Source organism: Cetorhinus maximus, chromosome 10 (genome assembly GCF_964194155.1).
Source record: "Cetorhinus maximus chromosome 10, sCetMax3.hap1.1, whole genome shotgun sequence".
Taxonomy (NCBI): Eukaryota; Metazoa; Chordata; class Chondrichthyes; order Lamniformes; family Cetorhinidae; genus Cetorhinus; species Cetorhinus maximus.
The window spans coordinates 72,808,048-72,831,842 of record NC_135888.1 but is presented as its reverse complement, the minus strand read 5'-3'; the positions used below and the strand labels follow the sequence as shown (position 1 = coordinate 72,831,842).

At 39.3% G+C, this 23,795-nt stretch overlaps 1 protein-coding gene across 2 annotated transcripts in view; it reads right to left on the bottom strand.

Annotated features, from left to right (window-relative positions):
• ctnna1 (catenin (cadherin-associated protein), alpha 1) overlaps positions 1-23,795 on the bottom strand; it is a 184,214-nt gene that overhangs the window by 134,761 nt on the left and 25,658 nt on the right. For both annotated transcript variants that reach the window (XM_078550616.1, XM_078550615.1), the window contains exon 4: positions 3,222-3,388. In XM_078550616.1, coding sequence (XP_078406742.1) covers positions 3,222-3,388 — 167 coding nt within the window. The remainder of the gene's footprint in view (positions 1-3,221; positions 3,389-23,795) is intronic.

Here is a 23,795-nt window from a genome sequence, read left to right as displayed (position 1 = left end):
CCAGTAACTACAATATTAGATTGTCAAAGAGGATTTAGTAACTTTCATAAACTGAGCATACACAAATTCCTTACATGTTATGTCAATCATTTCCCAATAAACCCAACAAAGGAATATCTGTACATTAAGTTTCACAAGTGAGTTTATTAATGATTAAAAAACTTAAAACTGACAGTCAAATCTCCTTCACCATAATCAGTACATTCAAGACTTAAGGCAACCAATGTATGGTGTAATTCAATATCAGTATTGTTTTACTTCAAACAGTAAGTCTTCCAAAGCTAACTTAGCTCATTTCATTGCAGAAATAATTTAGAACAATGCCAAATGTAGAATAGATGACTGGCTGTGAATTATAAGCCAATAAAGTCCACTGAACAGTACAGAATATCTTTCTTTTCAATTCATTCATGGGATGTGGGCTTTGCTGGCTAGGCCACATTTATTGCGCATCCCTAGTTGCCCTTGAGAAGGTGGTGGTGAACTGCCTTCTTGAACCGCTGCAGTCCATGTGGTGTAGGTACACCCACAGTGCTGTTAGGGAAGGAGTTCCAGAATTTTGATCTAGTGACAGTGAAGGAACGGCGATATATTTCCAAGTCAGGGTAGTGAGTAGCTTGGAGGGCAACTTCCAGGTGGTGGTATTCCCATGCATCTGCTGCCCTTGTCCTTACAGAAGGCTGGGTCTAGGGCACTACCCTGAGGAACTCCTGCAGTGATGTCTTACAGCTGAGATGACTGACCTCCAACAACCACATTCTAACCATTTTCTTTTGTGCTAGGTATGACTTCAACCAGTGGAGAGTTTTCGTCCCAGATTCCCATTGACTCGAGTTTTGCCAGGGCTCCTTGATGCCACACTCTGTCAAATGCGGCCTTGACGTCAAGAGTAGTCACTCCCCCCTCACCTCAGGAGTTCAGCTCTTTTGTCCATGTTTGAACAAAGGTTGTAATGTCAGGAGCTGAGTGGCCCTGGCAGAACCCAAACTGAGCAGTGAGTAAGATATTACTAAGCAAGTGCCACTTGATAGCACTGTTGATGGCCGCTTCCATCATTTTACTAATGATCAAGGGTAGACTGATGGGGGGGAGCAGTAATTGGCCAGGGTGGATTTGTCCTTTGTGCGTACAGGACATACCTGGGTAATTTTCCACATTGCTGGGTAGATGCCAGCATTGCAGCTGTACTGGAACAGCTTGGCTAGGGGCACGGCAAGATCTGGAGCACAAGTCTTCAGCACTATTGCCGGAATATTGTCAGGACCCATAGCCTTTGCAGTGCCTTCAGCCATCCCTTGATATCACATGAAGTAAATCAAATTGGCTGAAGATTGGCACCTGTGACGCTGGGAACCTCTGCAGGAGGCCATGAGGATCATCCACTCGGCTTTTCTGGCTGAAGATTATAGCAAGTGCTTCAGTTTTATCTTTTGCACTGACGTGCTACGCTCCTCCATCATTGAGGATGGGGATACTTGTGGAGCCTCCTCGTTCAGTGAGCTGTTTAATCGTCCACCACTATTCACGGCTGGATCTGGCAGCATTACAGAGCAGAGATCTGATCCGTTGGTTGTGGAATCGCTTAGCTCTGTCTATCACTTGCTGCTTATGCTGTTTGGCATGCTAGCCGTGCTGTAGCTTCACCTCATTTTTAGGTGTTCCTGCAGCTGCTCCTGGCATGCCCTCTTGCACTCTTCACTGAACCCTGGCTTGATGATAATGGTAGAGTGGGGGATATGCCAGGTCATGAGGTTACAGATCGTGGTCAAGTGCAATTCTACTGCTGCTGATGGCCCACAGTGTCTCAAGGTTGCCCAGTCCTTCAGTTGCTAAATCTGCTCAAAATCTATCCCATTTAGCATAGTGGTAGTGCCACACAACACGATGGAGGGTATCCTCAATGCAAAGATAGGGCTAAGTCTCCACAAGGACTGTGTGGTGGTCACTCCTGTCGATGATGTTGGTGAGGATGAGGTCAAGTATGTCTTTGCCTTGTTGGTTCCCTCACCACCCACCGCAGACCCAGTCTAGCAGCTGTGTCCTTTAGAACTCGACCAGCTCGGTCAGTAGTGATGCTACCGAGCCACTCTTGGTGATGGACATTGAAGTCTCCCCCCAGAGTACATTCTGTGCCCTTGTGCTGATTCATCATCTGAAGGGGGAGGGGAGAATGTGGTAATCAGCAGGAAGTTTCCTTACCCGTTTGACCTGATGCCATGAAACTTCATGGGGTCTGGAGTCAATGTTGAGGACTCCTGGGGCAACTCCCACCCGAACATATACCACTGTGCCACCACCTCTGCTGGGGATTGTCTGTCAGGTATGATTCTGTATGACTATGTCAGGCTGTTGCTTGACTAGTCTGTGAGACAGCTCTCCCAATTTTGGCACAAGTGTAAGGAGGACTTTGCTGAGTTTGCCATTATCATTTCTGATGCTTAGGTTGATGCTGGGTGGTCCATTCCTTTGTGGCTTTTTAGCAGTTTGAGTGTCATTTCATAGGACATTTCAGAGGCAACTACATATCTGTGGGTCCAGACCAGGTAAGGACGGAAGATTTCCTTTCCCTAAAAGTAATAGTGAACCAGATGGATTTTTACAACAAGTGATAATGGTTTCATTGTCATTATTAGACTTTTAATTCCAGATTTTAATTTAATTCAAATTTCACCATCTGCCGTGGTGGGATTCAAACCCGAGTCCCCAGAGCATTACCCTGGGTCTCTGGACTACTAATCCAGAGGCAATACCATTACACCAACGCCTCAAGCTTTATCCTATTTATGTATTTCAGCAGAACATGGGGGTTAAAATTATTGTCTCTCACTCTAGACTGGGATTTGAATCTATGTCAGAGACATAAAAGGCCAGTATCTAACTCCAGAGCGCTACCTGAAGAATATTATACAAAATACAAAGATCGTCATGGAATGAGCCAGCTAGAAGGAAAGCACTCCTAATACAACACACCTGTTAAAAATCAGTGACTTTTTCCAGTCATATACTGCAGTGCAACTTTTATCAAGCTTGCTATATCCCTGAAATTTCCAGGACAATATTGTCCTACCATTCTCAGGAGTCAGACATCAAAATAATTAATATTTCCCTGCTTTATACAAATAATTGTTACATGCATAGTTTGTTTTTAAAGCAACTATGTATTTTAACACTGATCAGAAAGTTCTGAGACTGAATGAGAAAATGTTCAGTATAGAACTTACTATTTTCAGTTGTACAAGTAGTTTGTAAACATCTGCCATATCGGCCAGGATAAGAAGGCGAGTAACAGCAGACAGCAATGCTCGTGCAGCTCGAACCATATTGCCACGTTTCATAGCAGAACAAGGATCCTCTGCAAATTCTGATGAAGCACTCCTCATCATTTCACCTATATTAGAAATGAGAATATTGCAAGTTTACAAACTGGAATATTTTAATTCATAAGTTAAAATGATACATTGACATTTTGCAAATAAAAAAAACTAACCAGAATAAATTGAAATAGGGCACAAAGCTGGAATTGACGACTAGTCACATCAAAAAAAAAAGTCTTCTCATTCATTTGCTATTTATTGGGCCTTGCTGTGTGCAAATTAGCTGCTGTGTTTAGCAAGAATGACCATACTTCAAACGTAACCCATCAGTCAAAAAACCTTTCAGGACGTTCAAGGACATAAGGTACTACGTAAATGCAAATTATGTGAATAATCATATTACACCATGCATTTTAATACAGTAAATGTGGTTTACTTGCATGAAAATTTTGAGATGCAAGATATACAGACCATATGAAGACTGAGGGAGTTCATGTATCTTTGAGAGCTCTGAAGGAGAGCAAATTGTTGTTTGCACCCAGAAATCTAGGAGAGCCAATAATCCTGCAAAAACTTAATGCCCTCTGCTTTTGCCCTGCAGCCGAAATTCCAATCTGAATAGCTCCCTAGTCTTATGGAACAGGGCTTCAATTACTTGCCGAACACAGGCCCTCGGTGCTCCTTGACAAAGTTCCCCTGGGAAAAATTCCAAACCCAAGTCAAGGGCCATGGTTACCTTTAATACTATGGTTAAGGCTCTGCTGTATGTGTACTAGGGACTTAAGGTGCCCTGAAGCAAGTAGCAGCATCATCGTAGAATCATAGAGCAGGAACGGAAAAGCTGCCAGAATTTAAAGAACTTGCTAACTGGGAATGCCTCAAAGGGCAGCTAGTATCAGCTTGAGTCAGGCAACGGACCCAATGTTCCAATGCTTCAGTATCACCTGACGATTGGACACACAAATCAGCCTCCTTCTGAGCCATCATACACTACCCTATCAATTCATAGGCTCAGGCTGTTGCTCCTAGTGTCTAGCACAATATAAAAGGTTTCGAGCATCATAGGAATACAAAGCTGTAAAAAAATGAGATCTCAGAAAATGCAATTTGCTTAGCATGTTGGCACATAGCAAGGATTTTCTCTTTGCAAAACAGAATTTCTATCTCACCTTTATACAATCCATAATATACATCCAACAAAACTGTACCAACTTAGAATATGAACACATTTTTCAGATTAAAGGTGCCGCTATAAACATTGCTGAGTAATCATTCAAAAAAAGTCTATAAAAAGGGGGCAAGCAGAGAGATAAATTACATAAAATACCATAGTCTGCAGCATAGAAACAGTCCATTTGGACCGAATGATCAATGTTATAGTTAATACTCCACAAAGATTCCCACCTCTCAACTAGCCCTATTCAATGTATCCTTCTATTTTTTTCTCCTTCATTTGCTTACCTCGTTTACCCTTTTTTTGCATCTATGCTTTTCAACTCAGCTACTCAAGTCAACAGTGCTGGGAAGATAATTTCTGCAAATAGTTCACCATTTCTATTTGCCCAATTTAATTGTGGACTGTGTCCAAGATTTGCTATGAGGTCCTTCCTCCTCTCCTCATTGCCTGCTCTGGAAAAAGTGGGAGGATGTTTTCTCTCCCTACCTGTTCAAAATCATGATTTTTAAGAAAAAAAATTATATTGTGAAATGAACAAGAGAACAGTTTACAAATAACTTGGAATCTAGATAAATTGGACCAATAACTTTGAAAGCAATCATGCTCCTAGGCTTTGTCTTCATACACATGTAGTTTAGACCAAAAAATGGATTAAACCCTTGCTTCAGTCATCAATGAATCGAATTTCACAGAAACAATACATAGATGGACAACTTTTATGTACTGATTCACAAGGGAAATGCAGTTTTGAGCGGAAATATTCAAAAGCACTTACATGAATTAACGTGGAATTTACATTAAGTTATGGGGTGGGGATGGGCTAGTTAAGAATAAAGCATACAAGAATACAGATGTTTGAATTGAAAGGCTAAAACTAAACTAAAAGCAAGGCAATTAACTAGCATGCTAGTTTATAGAATTTAAATTCCATGATTACATGCCATTTCAAAGCTCAGCTGCATTTTGAAGACTGTTTCTTATTCATATTTTGCTTTCTATTATATTTTTGTGAAAAATGCAAACTGGTGACCTTGATAATAACACAATAAGCTACCATGATGTTTATTAAGATAGACCTTCATGCATTGCACAGGGGACAGACAATTAAAATTTTTTCGACTTTGTCAAAGTTGGCTATTCAGGCGAAGCAGATGCAAGAATGGACATGCCACAATGAAAGTAAGGAAACTTGTGTGTCAAAATATTTTCTTTAGCTGTGATTTAAAAACCAAATAGAGAAAAAAAAATGACGAGCAAAAGGCTGCTCGTCAGTGGAATGCTGAATGAAGGAAATGACTCAGCTGCAAATTCCAGAAGGTCTTACTTTGCTTTTCATGGAAAAAACAATCCCCACTCCTTACCACTACAGTACCAATTAGTAGTAGCACTTACTGCACGATAATCTGCAATGACTCATTCAACATAACTACGTAGTTCTTGATGAAAGGTCACCAACCAAGTTAACTTTATTTTGCTTGCCTGATATGCTGAGTGTTGTCAGCATTTTGTGTTTTTATTTCACATTTCCAACGTCTGCAGAATTGATGTACACTGGAGTAATTAAGCTTCATGATTTTTTTCCTCAATCTTGCATGTGCTTACAATAAGCAGTATTCAACAGAAACCATGGCACTATTTAGAACTGTATCTGCTTTGCCTGATGAGAGGTCAGGCACCTGCATGATCAGTTCTGAGACCATGTAAAATTTGATTTTGGTCGCTACAGAAAAAAGAGTATTAAGGAGCTGCAAAGTGCTTTTTTAAATAAAGAAAAGGCACTTGGTGAACGAGTTTCAAACAAAATACAGCTACCACAATAAATTTTGGACATCTTACAGCAGCTGGAAGACTCCAAATGAATTCAACAAAGGGTGTGTAACACAAAGAACGCATTACACTGTTCTTAGCAGTTGTTCTTTAGCTAAAGGTATTCCATGCAACAAAATCAATCCCAATCAACATCAAACATGTAAATGAAGACTAGGTTCACACTAGCTCATTAGAGCAGCATTACAAACTGATCCACACAAAGAACATCTCATTTATCAAAAACTGGAACCTTTGTTCCTATGTTTTAAAAGTAAATGCTAAAACTCACCTTCCAAATCTGAACTAGAAATCCCCATCCCAAATCCCAACATTATAGTCATATCCCAAGATCTTTAAGAATAAATTAAGCTGTGTAAAAGAACCAATACTCAACTGATTCTGCAAAATTAGGATTATTACAGTAATCTGGAAATTTCAGATGATGTACACAATTCTTCATTTCTACAGAAGTTACAAGCTTTGTATTTACCAGGATAACTATTGCAAATTGATACATTTTTGTGGGTAAGGTGAAGGTCAATGATGCTGGGGAATAGAAGACTCTATCACTTTGGGCATCCAGTGTTAGCATTAAGCCCTTGCTGATCACAAACAGCATGCAGATGCAATGAAGTTATCTCTCCTCCATCCAACATATCTCAACACAAAAAAAACTTGACTGCACTAGTCTAACATTTTTCCCTTTCCACAATAATTATCCTGTCGGCCGTAAATGAGACTGTCAAATTTAAATTGGTGATGGTTCTGTTCCGCAGGCTCTTAACCACAATGAATTGGATTAAGGCTGCCCTAACTCAATTTGCATTAGTATTCCTTCCATCACTCTGGAATAAATCTAAACCCATGCACCAAAGAAATAGTCAAATCAGAGTCTAATCCAGTACACTATCCAACTCCAAGAAAATGTTTAGTGAAAAGGTGCATGTGTTCCCTGCTCTAATCAGATCACATGCTCATCTAAAAATCTCAATTCTCTCTCAAACTTCTAGTTAGAGGTGGGGGGGGGGGTCCCATCACTGGGCTTGATGTTTATTTTTAAAAAGAGGTTAAGAAAAGTTTATTCTGGGCTAGAATAGTTTTAAAAACTCATTGGATTACTTAGGAAATCTCTCTCAAGTATTTCATACTTGACACCATCCAGGACAAAGCAGCCCGCTTGATTTGCACCACTTCCACATTCACTCCCTCCACCACCGATGCACAGTACCAGCAGTGTGCACCATCTACAAGATGCGCTGCAGAAACTCATCAAGGCTCCTTATACAGCATCTTCCAAATCCACAACCACTATCATCTAGAAGGTCAAGAGCAGCTGATACATGGGAACATCACCACCTGGAAGTTCCCCTCCAAGCCACTCACCATCCTGACTTGGAAATATATCATTATTCCTTCACTGTCACCTGGTCAAAATCCTGAAGCTCTGTCCTGAACAGCACTGTGGGTGTACCTACACCACATGGACAGCATCGGTTCAAGGAGGCAGCTCACCACCACCTTCTCAAGGGCAATTAGGGATGGGCAATAAATGCTGGCGTAGCCAGGGAAGCCCACATCGCTTGAATGAACAAAAAAAAACAATAGGAGTGAAGAAAGATAATCAGACCCAACATGCTCATCTTAAGCACTGCAAAATACAGCAACATGGCTGCACGTTCCCCAATTGTTAGTAATGCTGACTCCTGGTAGGGTAAAAAGACAACCAAAATCCACAAAAACATTCCCAACTCGTGTTCCTTGAAGCAATCATGCAAGCTCAGACAGGGCTTACTGTACATGTAGCAAACATATTTGACAGACCATACACCCCAAAATAAAGGTAACTATTCTTTTTAAAATGGTAAACAGCTTGCATTTATAAAGCATCTTTAATGTAGAAGAAAAAGATAAAATTTAAAAAACCATATTCAAGCCCCCATAACAGGTAATTGAAGGTTTAGAAAAACAAGTAGGTTTTAAGTAAAACAAAAACTTTAGGAAGGACTTGGGGTGGAATCCCTTACAATTAGCTGAGACACCTGAAGGCTCTGGCACCAGAGGGGTGGGGGAAGAGATACAAAGACATCCAGAAACAACAGGAGGACACAATCTGGGGAGGGTGCATAAGTATTGTGGTTGGGGCAGGGGAAGGAGAGAGACAGAGAATGTTCCTATTGATAGACTAGGATTTCTTACAAAAATTGATGCATTTGAGTAACAGGGAGCCAATGTTGATCAACGTAAATGTAAATCTCATCATAAGACAACCCTCTCATCTTAGGAATCAATCTAATGAATCTTTGCTGTACTGCCTCCACGGCTAGTACATCCTTCCTTAGCTCAGGGAACCAAAACGGCACACAATATAGGTGTGGTCCCATCAGAGCCCTATACAATTTTAGCAAGACTTGCTTATGCTTTTACTCCTATCCCCTTGCAATAAATGGCAATGCCTTCCTGACTGCCTGCTGCACTGCATACTAACTTTGTGTTGCTTGTGCAAGACCCAAGTTTCACCTTTTTAAAAAATACTCTTTTATATTCTCACTACCAAATCTAATAGTCCTACCCTTCCCCACATTTTATTCCACCTGCCACTTTGTTGCCCCCTCACTTAACCTGTCTATATCTCTCTGCAACCTGCATCTTCCTCAACTTAACTTCCCACCTAGCTTTGTATTGTCAGCAAACAGATTCATTACTCTCAGATTTGTTGTCTAAGTCATTAATATAGATTGTAAATAGCTACACCCCAGTACTGTTCCTTGCGGTGCTCCACTATTTATAGTCTGCCAACTTGAAAATGTCCCATTTATCTGCATTTTCTGCTTTTTGTCCGTTAACCAATCCCCCATCCATGCTAATATATTTCCCCAACTCATGAACTCTTACGTTACACATTAACCTTTTGTGTGGCACCTTATCAAATGCTTTTCTGAAATCCAAATATATATCTACTAGCTCTCGTTTATCTACTATACTAGTTACATCCTCAAAAACATAAATTTGTCAAAAATAATTCTCCTCTCGTAAAACTATGTTAACTATGTTGATTAGTAAATCATAGTATGATGAGACAAAGCATTAAAAACAACTTCAATAATAGATTTCAGCATTTTGTCTACAAACAAAAATTATCTCCAGCTACCACTTCACAGTGCAGGTCACCAACCAGGTGAGATAAAGATGGCATATTGTTGTCAAACTAACAGCCATGATCATTTTCCATCTTAGTTTTAGCACCCAAGGTAACAAAGTATGCACCAGAAGAAAGTATTTTAATGATGTTTCAGCATGCCCTGCTGACGTCAACTGTTGATGCCACAACCCAATTAAGTTATGCATGCACAATAGCCAACTTGTTGCAACTTCCCAGCAAGTGAACAATTCCCATAACACATTTCACTGCCAGTTCAGATGATGATCCAGGACATAGTGCAGAATTAATTTGGAGATGAGTACTTTTAGGCTGCTTTCCCAAGATTAAGGCTGTAGTGTAAAAGGGCTTGGTGAGTAGAATGCCCAGAATTTGGTGTTAGGACCCCTAGTGTTACTGATTTACATTAAGGACCTGGCTTAAGAAGTCATAGATTCTCAAATAAGGAAAAGTTGAATGTGAGGAGGCAGCCCAGAAATTACACATGAGAGCAAAAGATTTAAGTGGGTGGACAGTGATAGATTAAATTTAGTATCAACAGATAAATATTAGACATGTAAAAAGCTTACAGCCGAAGTACTTCATGAATGGAGCCAAGATAATTAAAGGGTGAAACTTAAAGAGATTAGGGATATTATTAGATTCAGCTCTCACCACATCCAATCACTGCAGAGCAACAATCCAAGTCAGTAGAATTGTGAACTGTGGAGCCAATGATTAAAGTGTAGAGCATCTTGGTAAAATTGCATCAAGAACTATGAGCAGTTCCCACAAAGGAGACATTCAACAGGCATTGAAAACAACACCCTCGAGACTATCCGAGAGCATCACAGCACTCAATTAGAGGGAAAAATTAGAGAAGCATATACCTTTTCTGTCTTGAATGGTGTAAGTGTTGACCTTACAAGGGGTACAGAAATTGTGAAACACGATTGGTCATAAAATAGTGGCAGGAGGATGGGGAAAATAAAGTTCAAACCAATAAAAAAGCAAATATGGATGTGAAAAAAGATGCAAAAATTCTTCACCAAAAACATGCAATGAGCTTTAAAGGCAGGTACTGGGGGGGGAGAGAGAGAGAGAGAGAGAGAGAGAGAGAGAAAATACCCTTGAATAATTACTTTGATACTGTGATCATGTGGGAATGGATGGAAAGTAGATTCAAATGGTGCAATTTCGTGGGGGGAAATTGGATCATTGCTTGAGGAGGCAAAAAGTTTGCAAAGGAGAGATTGGGACTGTCATCCTTGGAGTAGAGAAAGTTGAAAGGGGGTGTGTGTCAGGAAGATATAACAATTTTCATAATGTTATTGGAATTTATTGTACAGTAGAGTAATAGTGTGTGTGCACGTGCACACATGCGGTGGGGGGGTTAATTGAATTAAAGACAGTTGGTCTGAAGGCTTTGATGTGAGAACAGAAGCTAGGTTTGAAATGCTAAATAAGTAAACATGGGTAAAGTTTTAGAATGTGAGGTGTAAAGGGAACATTTGAATTTTTAAATAAACCAGAGCAGTTTGAATTCAAAAGAGGGGGTGAAATGTTACACCTATCCAGGAGAAGTTAAGAAAGTGTTTATTTTTCCCCAAAGATTACTGGTAAAATTAGCACTATAATAGATTTTTATTATTAGACAGGTAATGTCCAAAGACATAGTGAAACAATGGGAATTTGCATTCAACGAGGAAAAAAAAGGCTGTGTGTAAGGGCAGGTATTCTAAAATCTAACTCAAGTGTGAAAAGCCTCCAGCATCTAAGCCTCAAGCTGCTGTTTAACAGGAACCGAAGCGGAGAAAACTCACTTTGAATTTGACTGCTCAGGGTATCGTGTTACAGTGCCTCGGTCTATTAAAATCTGTGTGTTTTACTGTTGCTTTAATGGAGGTGTAACTGAGAGTTAGATGAATCAGGGGAGCTAGGAGTTATCATGGTAATAATTTGGAGACCTATGTATGTGGTTAAAATAATTTATTTTATTAATAAATGTTTAATTTTGCTTTGTAAAAACCCTCTAAGACTCGGATTTATTACTACTGAATTCAAGGCATGCATCTCAGAATAAATATACAAATTGCAAAAAAGTTGTGGCAGTTGTTTCAAGTTTTCCTTTGGGATTTGAGCAGCTCAGCATTTACCATCAGCTGTGCCATAACAAAACTGAAGGCTCTTTGTGGGGCATATCTGATATTCCTTGATTGGTTTGGAGTTGGCGAATCTTAAGTTTACGAGTACAAGGAGCACTTTGAATTCAGGAGTTGGTGTGAGGTGTTTTAGCGGTGTGACTGCAAAAATGGTTTTATCCATGGCTGGAGCTTTTTTTGAGTTACAAAAGGTATCTAAGGGCAAGTTAACAGAGTTGGCAGATAAGTTGCAGTTGAAGATACCCGTGAGGGCAAAGAAAGCAAACATAGTTGAAGTGATAGCGCAGCATTTAAAGTTGGAAGTGATACCTGACACTAATTATTCACAGCTGGAGGTAGTGAGACTTCAGTTAGAAATATAGTGGCTCAAAAATGAACAAGCAAAGGAACTGAGAAAACTTGAATTGGAGGCAAACAAAAAGGAAAAAAAGAAATGGAAATGAGAAAACTGGAACTAGAGGCAGCAGAAAAAGATAGAAGAGATTATTTCAAAAAGAAATGGAAATGCAAAATCTTGATCTCCAGAGGGAAAAAGTTAGCAATGGAAGAAAGAATGAAGGAAGAGACAGAGTACCAGCTTAAAAAGCTGGATTTTAAAAAGGAGACATCAGATGCTGAGGCAAGTTCTGATGATGAAAACCTTTAACCTAAAACCCAGTAGGGAGATGTTTAAATTTGTATAAGCTCTTCTGAAGTTTGAGGAAGGAGATGTTGAAGCATTCTTTATTTCATTTGAGAAGATAGCTAAACAGATGAAACGGCCACAGGAAAGCTGGACATTGTTGTTACAATCCAGGTTGGTGGGTAGAGCACATGAGGTTTATGCTTCACTGTCAGAAGAAATGTCAGTGAATTATGATATGGTAAAAAAAGCTATTTTCAGTGCATACGAGTTGCTTCCTCAGGCATACAGGCAGAAATTTAGGAATATGAGAAAACAGCCTCAGTAAACTTGTTGAGTTTGAGAGAGTAAAACAAAGTAATTTTGACTGGTGGATACAGGCATTAAAAACAGAGATGACATTTGCAGCTCTTAGAGAGGTAATTCTTTTGGAAGAATTTAAAGATTCAATTCCTTCGGTAGTGAGAAATCATGCGGAGGAACAGAGGGTTAAAGCAACAGAGACAGCCGGTGATTATGAGCTAGTTCATAGAGCTTTATTTTTGTCACCCTTTTAAATCAGAGAAGGAAAGAAAGTGGGAAGGTGAAAGGAAGGTGGGTAGTCAGGGAAGGAAATTCGCAAGAAGTTTTATATCAGAATAAAAAGGAAGGCGTTGAGGGTAGAGGTGACACTCAAAAATTTAGGTGTTTTCATTGTAATAAAGTTGGACATACAAAGTCAGTGTGTTTGAAATTTCAGGGAAAATCAGTTGGGATTATAGGGATGCAGAAAAGTTCTGGAAGTAAAAGTACAGTGGGTTCGGAGGATCAGGCACAAAAAAACCAGTGGCTTGTGTACAGGTAAAACAGGAAGAATCAGTGATATGTAAAGAAGCGGGAATGTCTTCACAAGTTACCCAAGGGAATTCTAAGGAGCAGGTTCCAGAAATATTTTAAGATTTTGTATGTGAAGGGAAAGTCTTTCCATGTGTACAGGGTGGAGCAGGTAAACATGTTAAAATTTTAAGAGGCATAGGGGCTAGTCAATGCTTAACATTGCAGGATAGTGGCATTTGTTGTTCAGAAGGAGTATTGCAGGAGGTGATAATAAGTGGGGCTCATGGAGGTGCTAAGCCTATTCCATTGTGGAACATAAATTTAAAAAGTAGAAAACAGCTGAAGTTATTGGTGGAATAGTTGAAAAAATGCCCATTGCAGGGGTTCAATTTATTTTGAGTAATGATATAGCTGGGTCCCAAGTGTTGATGATGTCTATGGTAGTTGAGGAGCTTGTAGAAAAGTGTTTTCAACAGAAGCATTGCAGATAGAGCATCCTGGATTCTTTCCAGGTTGAGATATAACAAGATCACAGGCTCAGAGGTTGAAACAAGAACAGGAAGTTCAAAGGCAGAGAGGTGGTGTGGAAGTCCAATCAGCTGGCACTGTGTTTGATAACATTGTTCAGGAAGAAAGATTGGAAGACAATGCAGCTGAGGTATTCAACTCAAGGCAGTTGGTAGAGTTACAGAAAAAAGATACACAAATAACACAGTTATAGCAGACAGCTAACTCAGAAACAGAGGCAAAGTGTATTCCAGAATGCTATTACCTTAAGGGTAATGTTTTAATGAGAAAATAACAGCCTCATCATTTTTCAGCACATGAAAGCTGAAGGGAAGGGCATCAGATTTTAATACCATTTGGATATAATTAGATTCTGAGGATAGTTCATGAAATTCCAATGGGGAGGGGGGGAGAATTTAGGAATTAGAAAGACCACAGGCAAAAATACAAAAACATTTTTATTGGCCTGGATTGCATAGAGATGTAGTCAAATTCTGTAGAACATGTCAGACATGCCAGGTGATAGGGAAACCACAAGCAGTGATTAAGCCAGCACCTTTAATTCCAATTCTAGCATTTGAAGAACCTTTTACTAGGGTTCTGATCGATCGTGTAGGACCCCTCTCTAAGACTAAAAGTGGAAATCAGTACTTATTGACAATAATGGATGTTTCTACCAGGATTCGCGAAGCAATATCTTTGAGAGATATTACAACAAAGAAAATTGTGGAAGAGTTGACTAAGTTTTTTTTTACAAGATATAGTTTACCTAAGGAAATACAATCTGATCAGGGTTCAAATTTCATGTCACAACTGTTTAAAGAAGTAACGAATAGTTTGGGAATAATGCAATTTATCATCCTGAGTCACAAGGAGCTTTGAAAAGATGGAATCAAACTTTAAAAACTATGATGAGGGTGTATAATCAGGATTATACACAGGATTGGGACAGAGGAATTCCATTCTTGTTCTTTGCTATTAAGAACTCTCTTAATGCATCGATTGGTTTTAGTCCTTTTGAACCAGTTCATGGTCATGAGGTAAGGGGGCAACTGAAATTGGTTTGAGAAATTGGTGGGTCAAAATTCAGAAACTATTCTCTTGAATTATGCATCAAACTTCAGAGAAAGATTGGATAGAGGATGTGAGTTGGCTAAGGAACATTTAAAGATATCACAGCCAGTGAAGGCAGACAGGAAAGCTACAGCTCAGTTTTGATGGTGGGGAAAAGTGCTAGCTCTGTTACCAGTACTGGGTGACTTGTTAAAAGGCAAGGTTTAGTGGGCCTTACAGATTAAAAAGAAACTGAGTGAAGCAAATTATTTAACAAATACTCCAACAAGAAAGCAGAGGGTGTGAAATCTAAATAAGCTTAAAAAGTACTTTGACAAGGAAGAGGACCTAAAGAAGGTGTTATGGTCGTACATAATGAGTAAAAGATAGGAATGCGGAATTCTGAAATTGATTTTCATCTAATCAAACTGGAATATTGAGGGTTACTTGAAAATTTAAATGTAATATTGTGTTACCTTCCAGATAAGTGTCAAAGTGATTTGGAGAAGCTACTGCAGTCACACAAGGCTATTTGTGGGGATAAGCTGGGGAGGACAAATATATATGATTATATGATTATATATATGATGTATGTGTAGAAGTTTCATCTTCGATAAGGCAACATCCTTATAGATTAAATCCTGCAAAGTTATCACAAGTACAGAAAGAAATCAAATTCATGCTTCAAAATGATATCATTGAGTCTAGTTGCAATAACTCAAGTTTGCCTATTGTGCTGGGGCTGAAACTGGATGGAACACAAGAATGTGTGTGGACTATCGAAAGGTGAATGCGGTGATGAAAGTGGATTCGTATCCTACACCACGGTTGGAAGATTGTATGGAGAAAGTGGGACAATCAAAATTGATCACAAAGATTGACTTGCTGAAAGGATACTGGCAAGTACTGTTACCAGATAGAGCAAAGGAAATATCAGCTTTTATGACACCAGATGGACCAAATGAGTTTGAAGTCATGCCCTTTGGTATGAAAAATGCACCTGCAACATTTCAAAGACTGACTGACAAAGTAATTGCAGGTCTGAGCAATTGTGCTGTTTATACTGATGACTTGGTAGTTTTTAGTCAGACGTGGGAGGAGCATTTACAGCACCCGGAATAATTGTTTTGTCGATTATAAGAAGCTAATTTGGTGATGGAAGTTGGCCAAAAGTGAATTTGAAAAAGCGCAAGTTACGTATCTAGGCCATACCATTGGACATTGTAAGGTGGATCCGAAAGATGTGAAAGTCAAGTCTATCATGGATGTCCCATGCCTACAACAAAATGAGAAGTTTTGAGATTTCTGGGCATGAGTGGGTTTTACTGGAAATTTGCACCAAATTTTAGCAATGTGGTTGCTCCAATGACTGAACTAATAAAGTTTCAATGGGCACAGGACTGTCAGAAGTCCTTTGACAGTTTGAAAACTGTATTGACTACACCACCAGTTTTGGCAGTACCCAATTATGCCAAGTAATTTAAGTTGGCCATTGACGCAAGCAATATAGGCACTGGGGCCAGTGTTACAAGATGACGACACTGGAATTGAAAAACCAATAGGGTATTTTTCACGAAAGTTGAATGTATAACAGAAAAGATATTCAACGATCGAAAAGGAGACTTTGGGACTGGTGTTAGTAATGCAGCATTTTGAAATTTACCTGGCAAACAATTCGTCAGGAACAATTGTTTATATAGACCTCAATCCTCTAAGGCTTCTGGACAAATTGAGACAAAAGTGCAAGGCTATTCAGATGGACTTTATTACTGCAGTCATTTAATCTACAAATTATACAAGTGCCTGGATGAGAAACTGATTGCAGATGCATTGGCAAAAGTCTAAAGCATGAATCTGACAATGTAATCGTGTATTAAGTAAAGGAGATACGTAAGATGGGTTCAGAGAATGAAGCCGACTTTCAAAATTACGATGGTTCATATTTCAAATAAGAAGGGGGATGTCAGGAAGATAATAATTTCCATAGTTATTGGAATGTTACTGTAAAGGGGTGTGTGCGCGCGCGCATTACTGACTCAATACAATTTAGTACCTCAAGTAAAAATAAAAAGCAAATTGAGAGAAATAGTGGGTCTTCACCCTTATATCTATTAATTTCTGATTATTAAATGATTTTGTCCTTGCAGGATGTTGCATGGTATGATATGTGCTGCTAACTTCAAAATCAAATCAATTTTACACAATTACTATTGCACCTGGTTTTGGTTGCCGACTAGTATAGTAATATTATTATGAAAAGGAGGAGACAGGTCATAATCTGGTAAAGCACATAAAAATTACCTCATTTCACTCAATTTATTTTTCCTAACAGGAAATGCCACAACTATGAATTAATTATAACTTACAATTTCCATGATATTGTATTCAAAGTGCTAAACACAGTGAAGCAATTAGTATTCTAAAAATTGCATTGGAAATTGTAGAAAGAAAGATGTTTTAAAGTCAACAAAAAGTAGAAAAACTTCAATTTGCATGCTAACATCTAAGCCAATAGCAACTACTGTCTAGTTCATTAAAACAATGAGTGAGCTGTGAGCAGTGGATTAAAATGTACAGGAGGCTAACTTTCAATCTTTATGTGCATCATTTGTTGAAATAGCTTGGAGAGCTTAAGATGACTAAGTTATTATCTATTGTTACAATTCCACAATATTTAATGCTTTGAATTCTGCATAAAAGCTCTTGTTTAAAAAAGGTGCTGTTTATCAAATTTGGAAAAGTATTAATTTTTGAGAACAAATCCTCATTAACTGGAAGACTTTGTGCTTAGTAGTTCATGATCACCAATAAATATTTTCTGGAGGTCAGTAACCATGTTTACTGTAAGATTTGTTACAGAATACAGACACAGCAATTACTGGCATAGTCAAAAATTTGTTGCAGAAGGTAACAGAAATGCTTTACTACAAATAAGTTAATGCAGATTAGGAAGTTAACTAAATATCCAGTGTTAAACACATTCAGCTTTTATATAAAAATGGTCACTAAAACAGTCACAATATATGCATGCAAAATCTTTGTCATACATTTAAAGGAAATCTCTATAACCCTCTGAATCAAAGTACAAATAAAATATTTGTTGCAATCTACCCTCTCCAGAAAGTATCTGCACTTGGACTTCAGTATTCAAATGTCTCAGAAAATGGTGAAAAAGTAAAATATCCCTTTCAGATCCTTGGCACTCAAGAGCCATTAAATCCAGCATTTGTTGTGACAAGGGCATTGGGAATCAAAGCTGGTCAAAGAAATAGCTTTAAGATCATAACCTCAAGCAATTAGTAATCATTTTCACTTGCAGAGTGTACTATTTTCAAATTCAATATAACAGCTTTATTGAATAAATTAAAAAATGTGCCCAGGTGCAAAAAAAACTATCCTACACTACCACATGGGGTTACCACTGACCAGAAACTGAACTGGACTAGCCATGTAAAAACTGTGGCTACATGAGGTCAGAGGCTAGGAATCCTGTGTGGAGAAACTCAACTCCTAACGGGCCAAAGCCTGTCCAACACCTACAAAGCACAAGTCAGGAGTGTGATGGAATACTCTCCACTTGCCTGGATTAGTGCAGCTCCAACACCACAAGAAGCTTGACACTAGGACAAAGCAGCCCTCTTGACTGGCATCTTTTTCACAAACATTCATTCCCTCCACCACCAACAAACAGTGGTGGCAGTATGTACTATCTATAAGCTGCACTGCAGAAACTCACCAAGGCTCCTTAGACAGAACATTTCAAACCCATGACCACTACCATCTAGAAGGACAAGGGCAGCAGATACATTGGAACTCCACCACCTGGAAGTTGCCCTCCAAGCCACTCACCATCCTGACTTGGAAATATATCATTCCATCACTGTTACTAGGTCAAAATCCTGGAACACCATCCCTAACAGCACCATGGGTGTACCTACACCACAGGGACTGCAGCGGTTCAAGAAGGCAGCTCACCACCTTCTCAAGGGCAATAAATGCTGGCATAGCCAGGGAAGTCCACATCCCATAATAAATAAAAAACCCTCCAAATGGGAAATATCAAGACAGTTATCTATTGCTAAGACAAAAATAGTAAGGGAGGTCAATAAATTGGAAGATAGTAAGATGCTGCAAGATTGAAGAGAAAAGAGAAGATAAAAGAGGTGGAAATACTACTGTAGCGTAAGGCAAGAGGTAGAGAAATGAGTCAACAATTGACACATGGAATGTAACATAGCTGTGCCAAGTCATGTGTTTAAGGATTTAAAAAAAAAATGAGCTGAGAAATTATAGGAACAATGAAAAATAGAACAAAAATGAAGAGAATCAGGAGAGAGATCTGGACGTCAGTGAATAAATCCCTCAAGAGAACAAACCAATATCTGGCTATTAAGAAAGCAAATTGGATACTAGATTTTAAAATTCCACAGTCCTGCCAATCCGATTTTGAATGTTTAATTGTCCACCACCAATTATAAGCAGGAAGAGACTCCATCCTCATAATGGCAGGGCCCAGCCGGGCAGTGCAAAAGCAAGGCTGAAGCTGCAATGCTGAGCGGATAATCCATTTTGACCTTCTCCTGATTCCTCCATCATTGCAGCAACCCGTCTGCACAAATTCAATTCACTCCATGTGCTCTCAAGAAACTGAGTGCAACAAATACAGCAAAGGCAATAGATCCCTGACAACATCCCTATTGTAGTACTGAAGACCTTTGCTGTCCACCATTTACAAGGCAGAGATAGAATATAAACCTCTTGCCTGGATGAGTGCAGCTCCAACATCACTCAAGAAGCTCAACACCATTCAGGAGAAAGCAGCTTGCTTGATCAGCACCACATTCACCACCTTAAACATTTACTCCCTCCACTATCAGCGCAACGTGACCGGGGTATGTATTATCTACAAGATACTCTGCAGCGACTCGTCAAGGCTTCTCCAATTGCACTTCCCAAATCCACAACCTCCACCACCCAGAAACACAAGGGCAGCAGACACATGGAAACATTACCACCCGCAAATTCCTCTCTAAATCACACACCTTCCTGACTTGGAAATGAATTACTGTTCCTTCATCATTACTGGGTCAATATCCTGGAACTCCCTTCCTAACAGCACTGTGGTTATAGCTACATCACACAGCCATCAGTGGTCCCAGCAGTAGTTCACTGCAACCTGCTCAAGGCCAGTTAGGTTTGGGCAATGAATGCCAGCTTTCCCACAACACACACATTTCATGAACAAATGAAAAAAAAGTGTAGAACCACAATAGTTGTCCTGCCATTGTATAGATCAGTGGCTCAGCTAAGCTCAGAGTATTATGTGCAGATGCGCAGATCTGGAACTCCTAGTACACAAAGGATGTAGTTGGGCTAGAGAAGGTGCAGCTCGGGCAGGCTCGAAGGGCCAAATGACCTACTCCTGCTTCTATTTTCTATGTTTACTAAAAAGATTAGGGGCTTAGAAAAAAAACAGGAGGACGAACTCAAACTTTTCTTGTGGAGGAGGAGGTTGAAAGATTCAAAGAAGATATAATGGAGGGAAGATGTGGTATATCAAAGAGTAGAGACAAGGTAAGAGGGGGAGGTATTGATATGGGAAATGATAAACACACCGTGACATGAAGGGACAGAGTACATATTGAAGAGTAAAGTCAACAGATAAGGCTAAAGGTTACAAAAATAATAAAAGGACAAAACTTAAGGCTCTGGATTTGAATGCAGGTAGCATTCGAAACAAAACAGATGAACAGATAGCTCAAATGTAAATAAATAAGTACTATCTGATAGCCATTAGAGACATAGCTGCAGGATGGCATAGGCTGGGACCTGAATATTGAAGGGTATGAGACATTTAGGAAGAACAGGAAGTTAAGAAAAGGTGGTGGAGGGGTGGCTCTGTTCATTAAAGACGACATCAGCACAAGAGAGAGGGACCCAAGCTCAGGAAACCAGGATATACAAGCGGTTTGGGTAGAGGTGAGGAATGATAAAGGCGAGAAGTCACTTGTGAGAGTGGTGTACAGGCCCCCTAATAGTAATTACACAGTAGGATAGGGTATCAAAGAAGAAATAGTGCCAGCCTGTATGGCAACTATCATGGGGGATTTTAATTTACATACACACTGGAAAAAAATCAGATGGACAAAGGTGGCATAGATGACGAATTCATAGAATATTCTCTGGATAATTTCTTAGGTCAGCACGTTCTGGAGCCAGAGGGCAGGCTGTACTAGACTTGGTATTGTGCAACGAGACAGGGTTACTAACCTCAGTGAAGGTGCCCCTAGGTAGCAGTGATCATAATATGGTTGAATTTTATATTCAGTTTGAGGGAGAGAAGAGTGGGTCTTACATTAGTATTTTAAACTTAAATAAGGGAAATTATGAGGGTATGAAAGCAGAACTAGAGAATGTGAACTGGCAAAAGAGGTTATGGGATCGGTCAATAGAGATGTAGTGGCACACATTTAAGGGGATATTTCAGAATAAACAGAATAGATACATTCCAACAAGAAAGAAAAATTCCAAGGGGAGGACCCGTCATCCATGGTCAACTAAAGCTAAAGACAGTATCAAACTTAAAGGAAAAGTATATAGTTACGCAAAGATGGGTGGCAGGTCAGAGGATTGGACAGAATATAAAAACAGCAAAGAATGAGTAAACCATTAATAAAGGGGGAATAAAGAGAGTACAAGAGAAAGCTAGCTGGAAATACAAGGACAGAAAGTACGAGTTTCTATAGATATTTTAGAAAAGAGTTAAAGTGTGCGTTGGTCCTACAGAAAGTGAATCTGGAGAATAACGGAAAATAAGGAGATGACAAATTAATTGAATGGATATTTTGCATCGGTCTTCACTATAGGGGATACAAGTAACATGCCAGAAATAGACGTAATTAAGGAATTGGAAGGGAGAGGGGAACGCAAGAAAATTACAATCACTAGGGAAGTGGTACTTAGCACATTGCTGGAATTGCAGGTTGACAAGTTCCCAGGTCCTTATGGATTTCATCCTAGGGTCTTAAAGGAAGAATTGGCTACTGAGATAATTGATGCTTTGGTTTTAATTTTCCAAAATTCAGTAGATTCGGGGAAGGTTCCATTATATTGGAAAATAGCTACTGTAGCTCCTTTATTCAAAAAGGGAGACAAAAAGCAGAAAACTGTAGGCTAGTTAGCTTAATGTCTGTTATAGGGAAAATGTTAGAATCTAGTATCAAAGATGCTTAACCTTGCACTTAGATAAATTCAAAGGTAATCAGGCAGAGGCAACATGGTTTTGTGAAAAGGAAATCATGTTTAGCCAATTTAATGGAGTTCTTTGAAGTAGTAACAGGCACTGTGGATAAAGGGAAACCGGCTGATGTATTGTACTTAGATATTCTAAAGGCGTTTGACCACATCTAAGGTTATTGTGAAAAATAAAAGCTCATGATATAAGGGGCAACATACTGATATAGATGGAAGATTGGCTAGCGAACTGGAAACAGTAGGCATAAAGGGGTCATTTTCTGGTTGGCAGGATGTGACAAGTGGTGTGCCACAGGGATCAGTGCTAGGGTCTCAACTCTTTACAATTTATATAAATGTTTTGGATGAAGGGGCCAGTGGTATGGTTGCCAAATTTGCTGATGATACAAAGATTGGTAGGGAAGCAAGTTGTGAAGAGGACATAAGGAGGCTACAAAAGGATATAAGTAGGTTAGCCAAGCAGGAAAAGATCTGGCAAATGGAGTACAATGTGGGAAAACGTAAGGCTGGCCATTTTGGCAGGAAGAATAAAAAGCATATTATCTAAATGGTGAGAGATTGCAGGGAGATCTAGGTGTCCTAGTGCATGAATCGCAAAAGATTAGTATGCAGGTGCATCAAGTATTTAGCAAAACTAATAGAATGTTTTAGTTTGTTGCAAGGGGAATTGAATACTAGGATAGGGAGGATATACTTTAGTTATACAGGGCATTGGTGAGACCACATCTGGGGTACTCTGTACAGTATTGGTCTCCTTACTTAAGGAAAGGTATAAATGCATTAGAAGTTCAGAGAAGGTTTACGAGATTAATACCTGGACTGGGCAGGTTTTCTTAAGAGGAAAGGCTGGACAGGCTAGACTCATATCTACTGGAATTGATTGAAATATATAAGATCCTGAGGGGACTTGACAGGGTGGATGTAGAAAGAATGTTGCCTCTTGTAGGAGAATCTAGAATTAGGGGTCACCTATTTAATACGGAGATGAGGAAAACATTTTTCTCTCAGGGGGTTGTGACTTTGGAATTCTCTTTCTCAAAAGATGGTTAAGGCAGAGTCCTTGAATATCCTTAAAGCAGAGGTAGATAGATTATTGATAAGGGAATGAAAGGTTGTTGGAGTGTAGGCATGAATGTGAAATTGAAGTTAAAATTAGATCAGCCATGATCTTATTGAACAGCGGAGCAGGCTCGAGGGGCCGACTGGCCTACTCCTGCTCCTAATTCATATATCAGCTTTCAAATTGGGATGTGCCAAATTATTCGAGGATATTTCATTGGGTGCAGAACAGAACAAACACATATATAAGCACAAGAAATTTGTCATTTTTTGGACAGGAATATTCACTATTAAATACTACATGTATTCAGACAACCCAAGCTTCATACCTCCACTGATTAATTTGTAGCTTGGCTATCTCCAATCAGCAATGCAGCACAGAAAAATTGAACAAAGTTTCCTCTCAAACACTTGGTAGATTACCAATGCCCATCCACAATATTGTGATGTAACCACTGTGCATTAATGAACGCTATATCACTCCCAAAGAAAGGAGGAGCAAAGAGAAACATGAACAAGGCGAGAACAAATTCCTGACACTTCCAGTCACAAGCAAGCAACCATTATGTTCAGTACAGATATTAAAACCTTATACAGGCATCAAGACTGGTCTAAATGTGAAAAAAAATGTCTCCACTGATTTACAAGGAAAAATTACCTTTATCAGAATGAAAATTTTTTAAGTACAAAAACAACGAATCACAACTTCCACGAGGAGAAAAGTTACTACGATGCAGTATGGTCCTGCCCAGAGTGACAAAAGGTTAGACAAAAATATCTGAAAATATCTAACACTGACTTTCTTAAGTCTCTCCATGTACCAGCTGGGCCATTTAATATACTGCTTTCCTTTATCTCCTTGCTCCCCAAAAAGATTTTGTACATC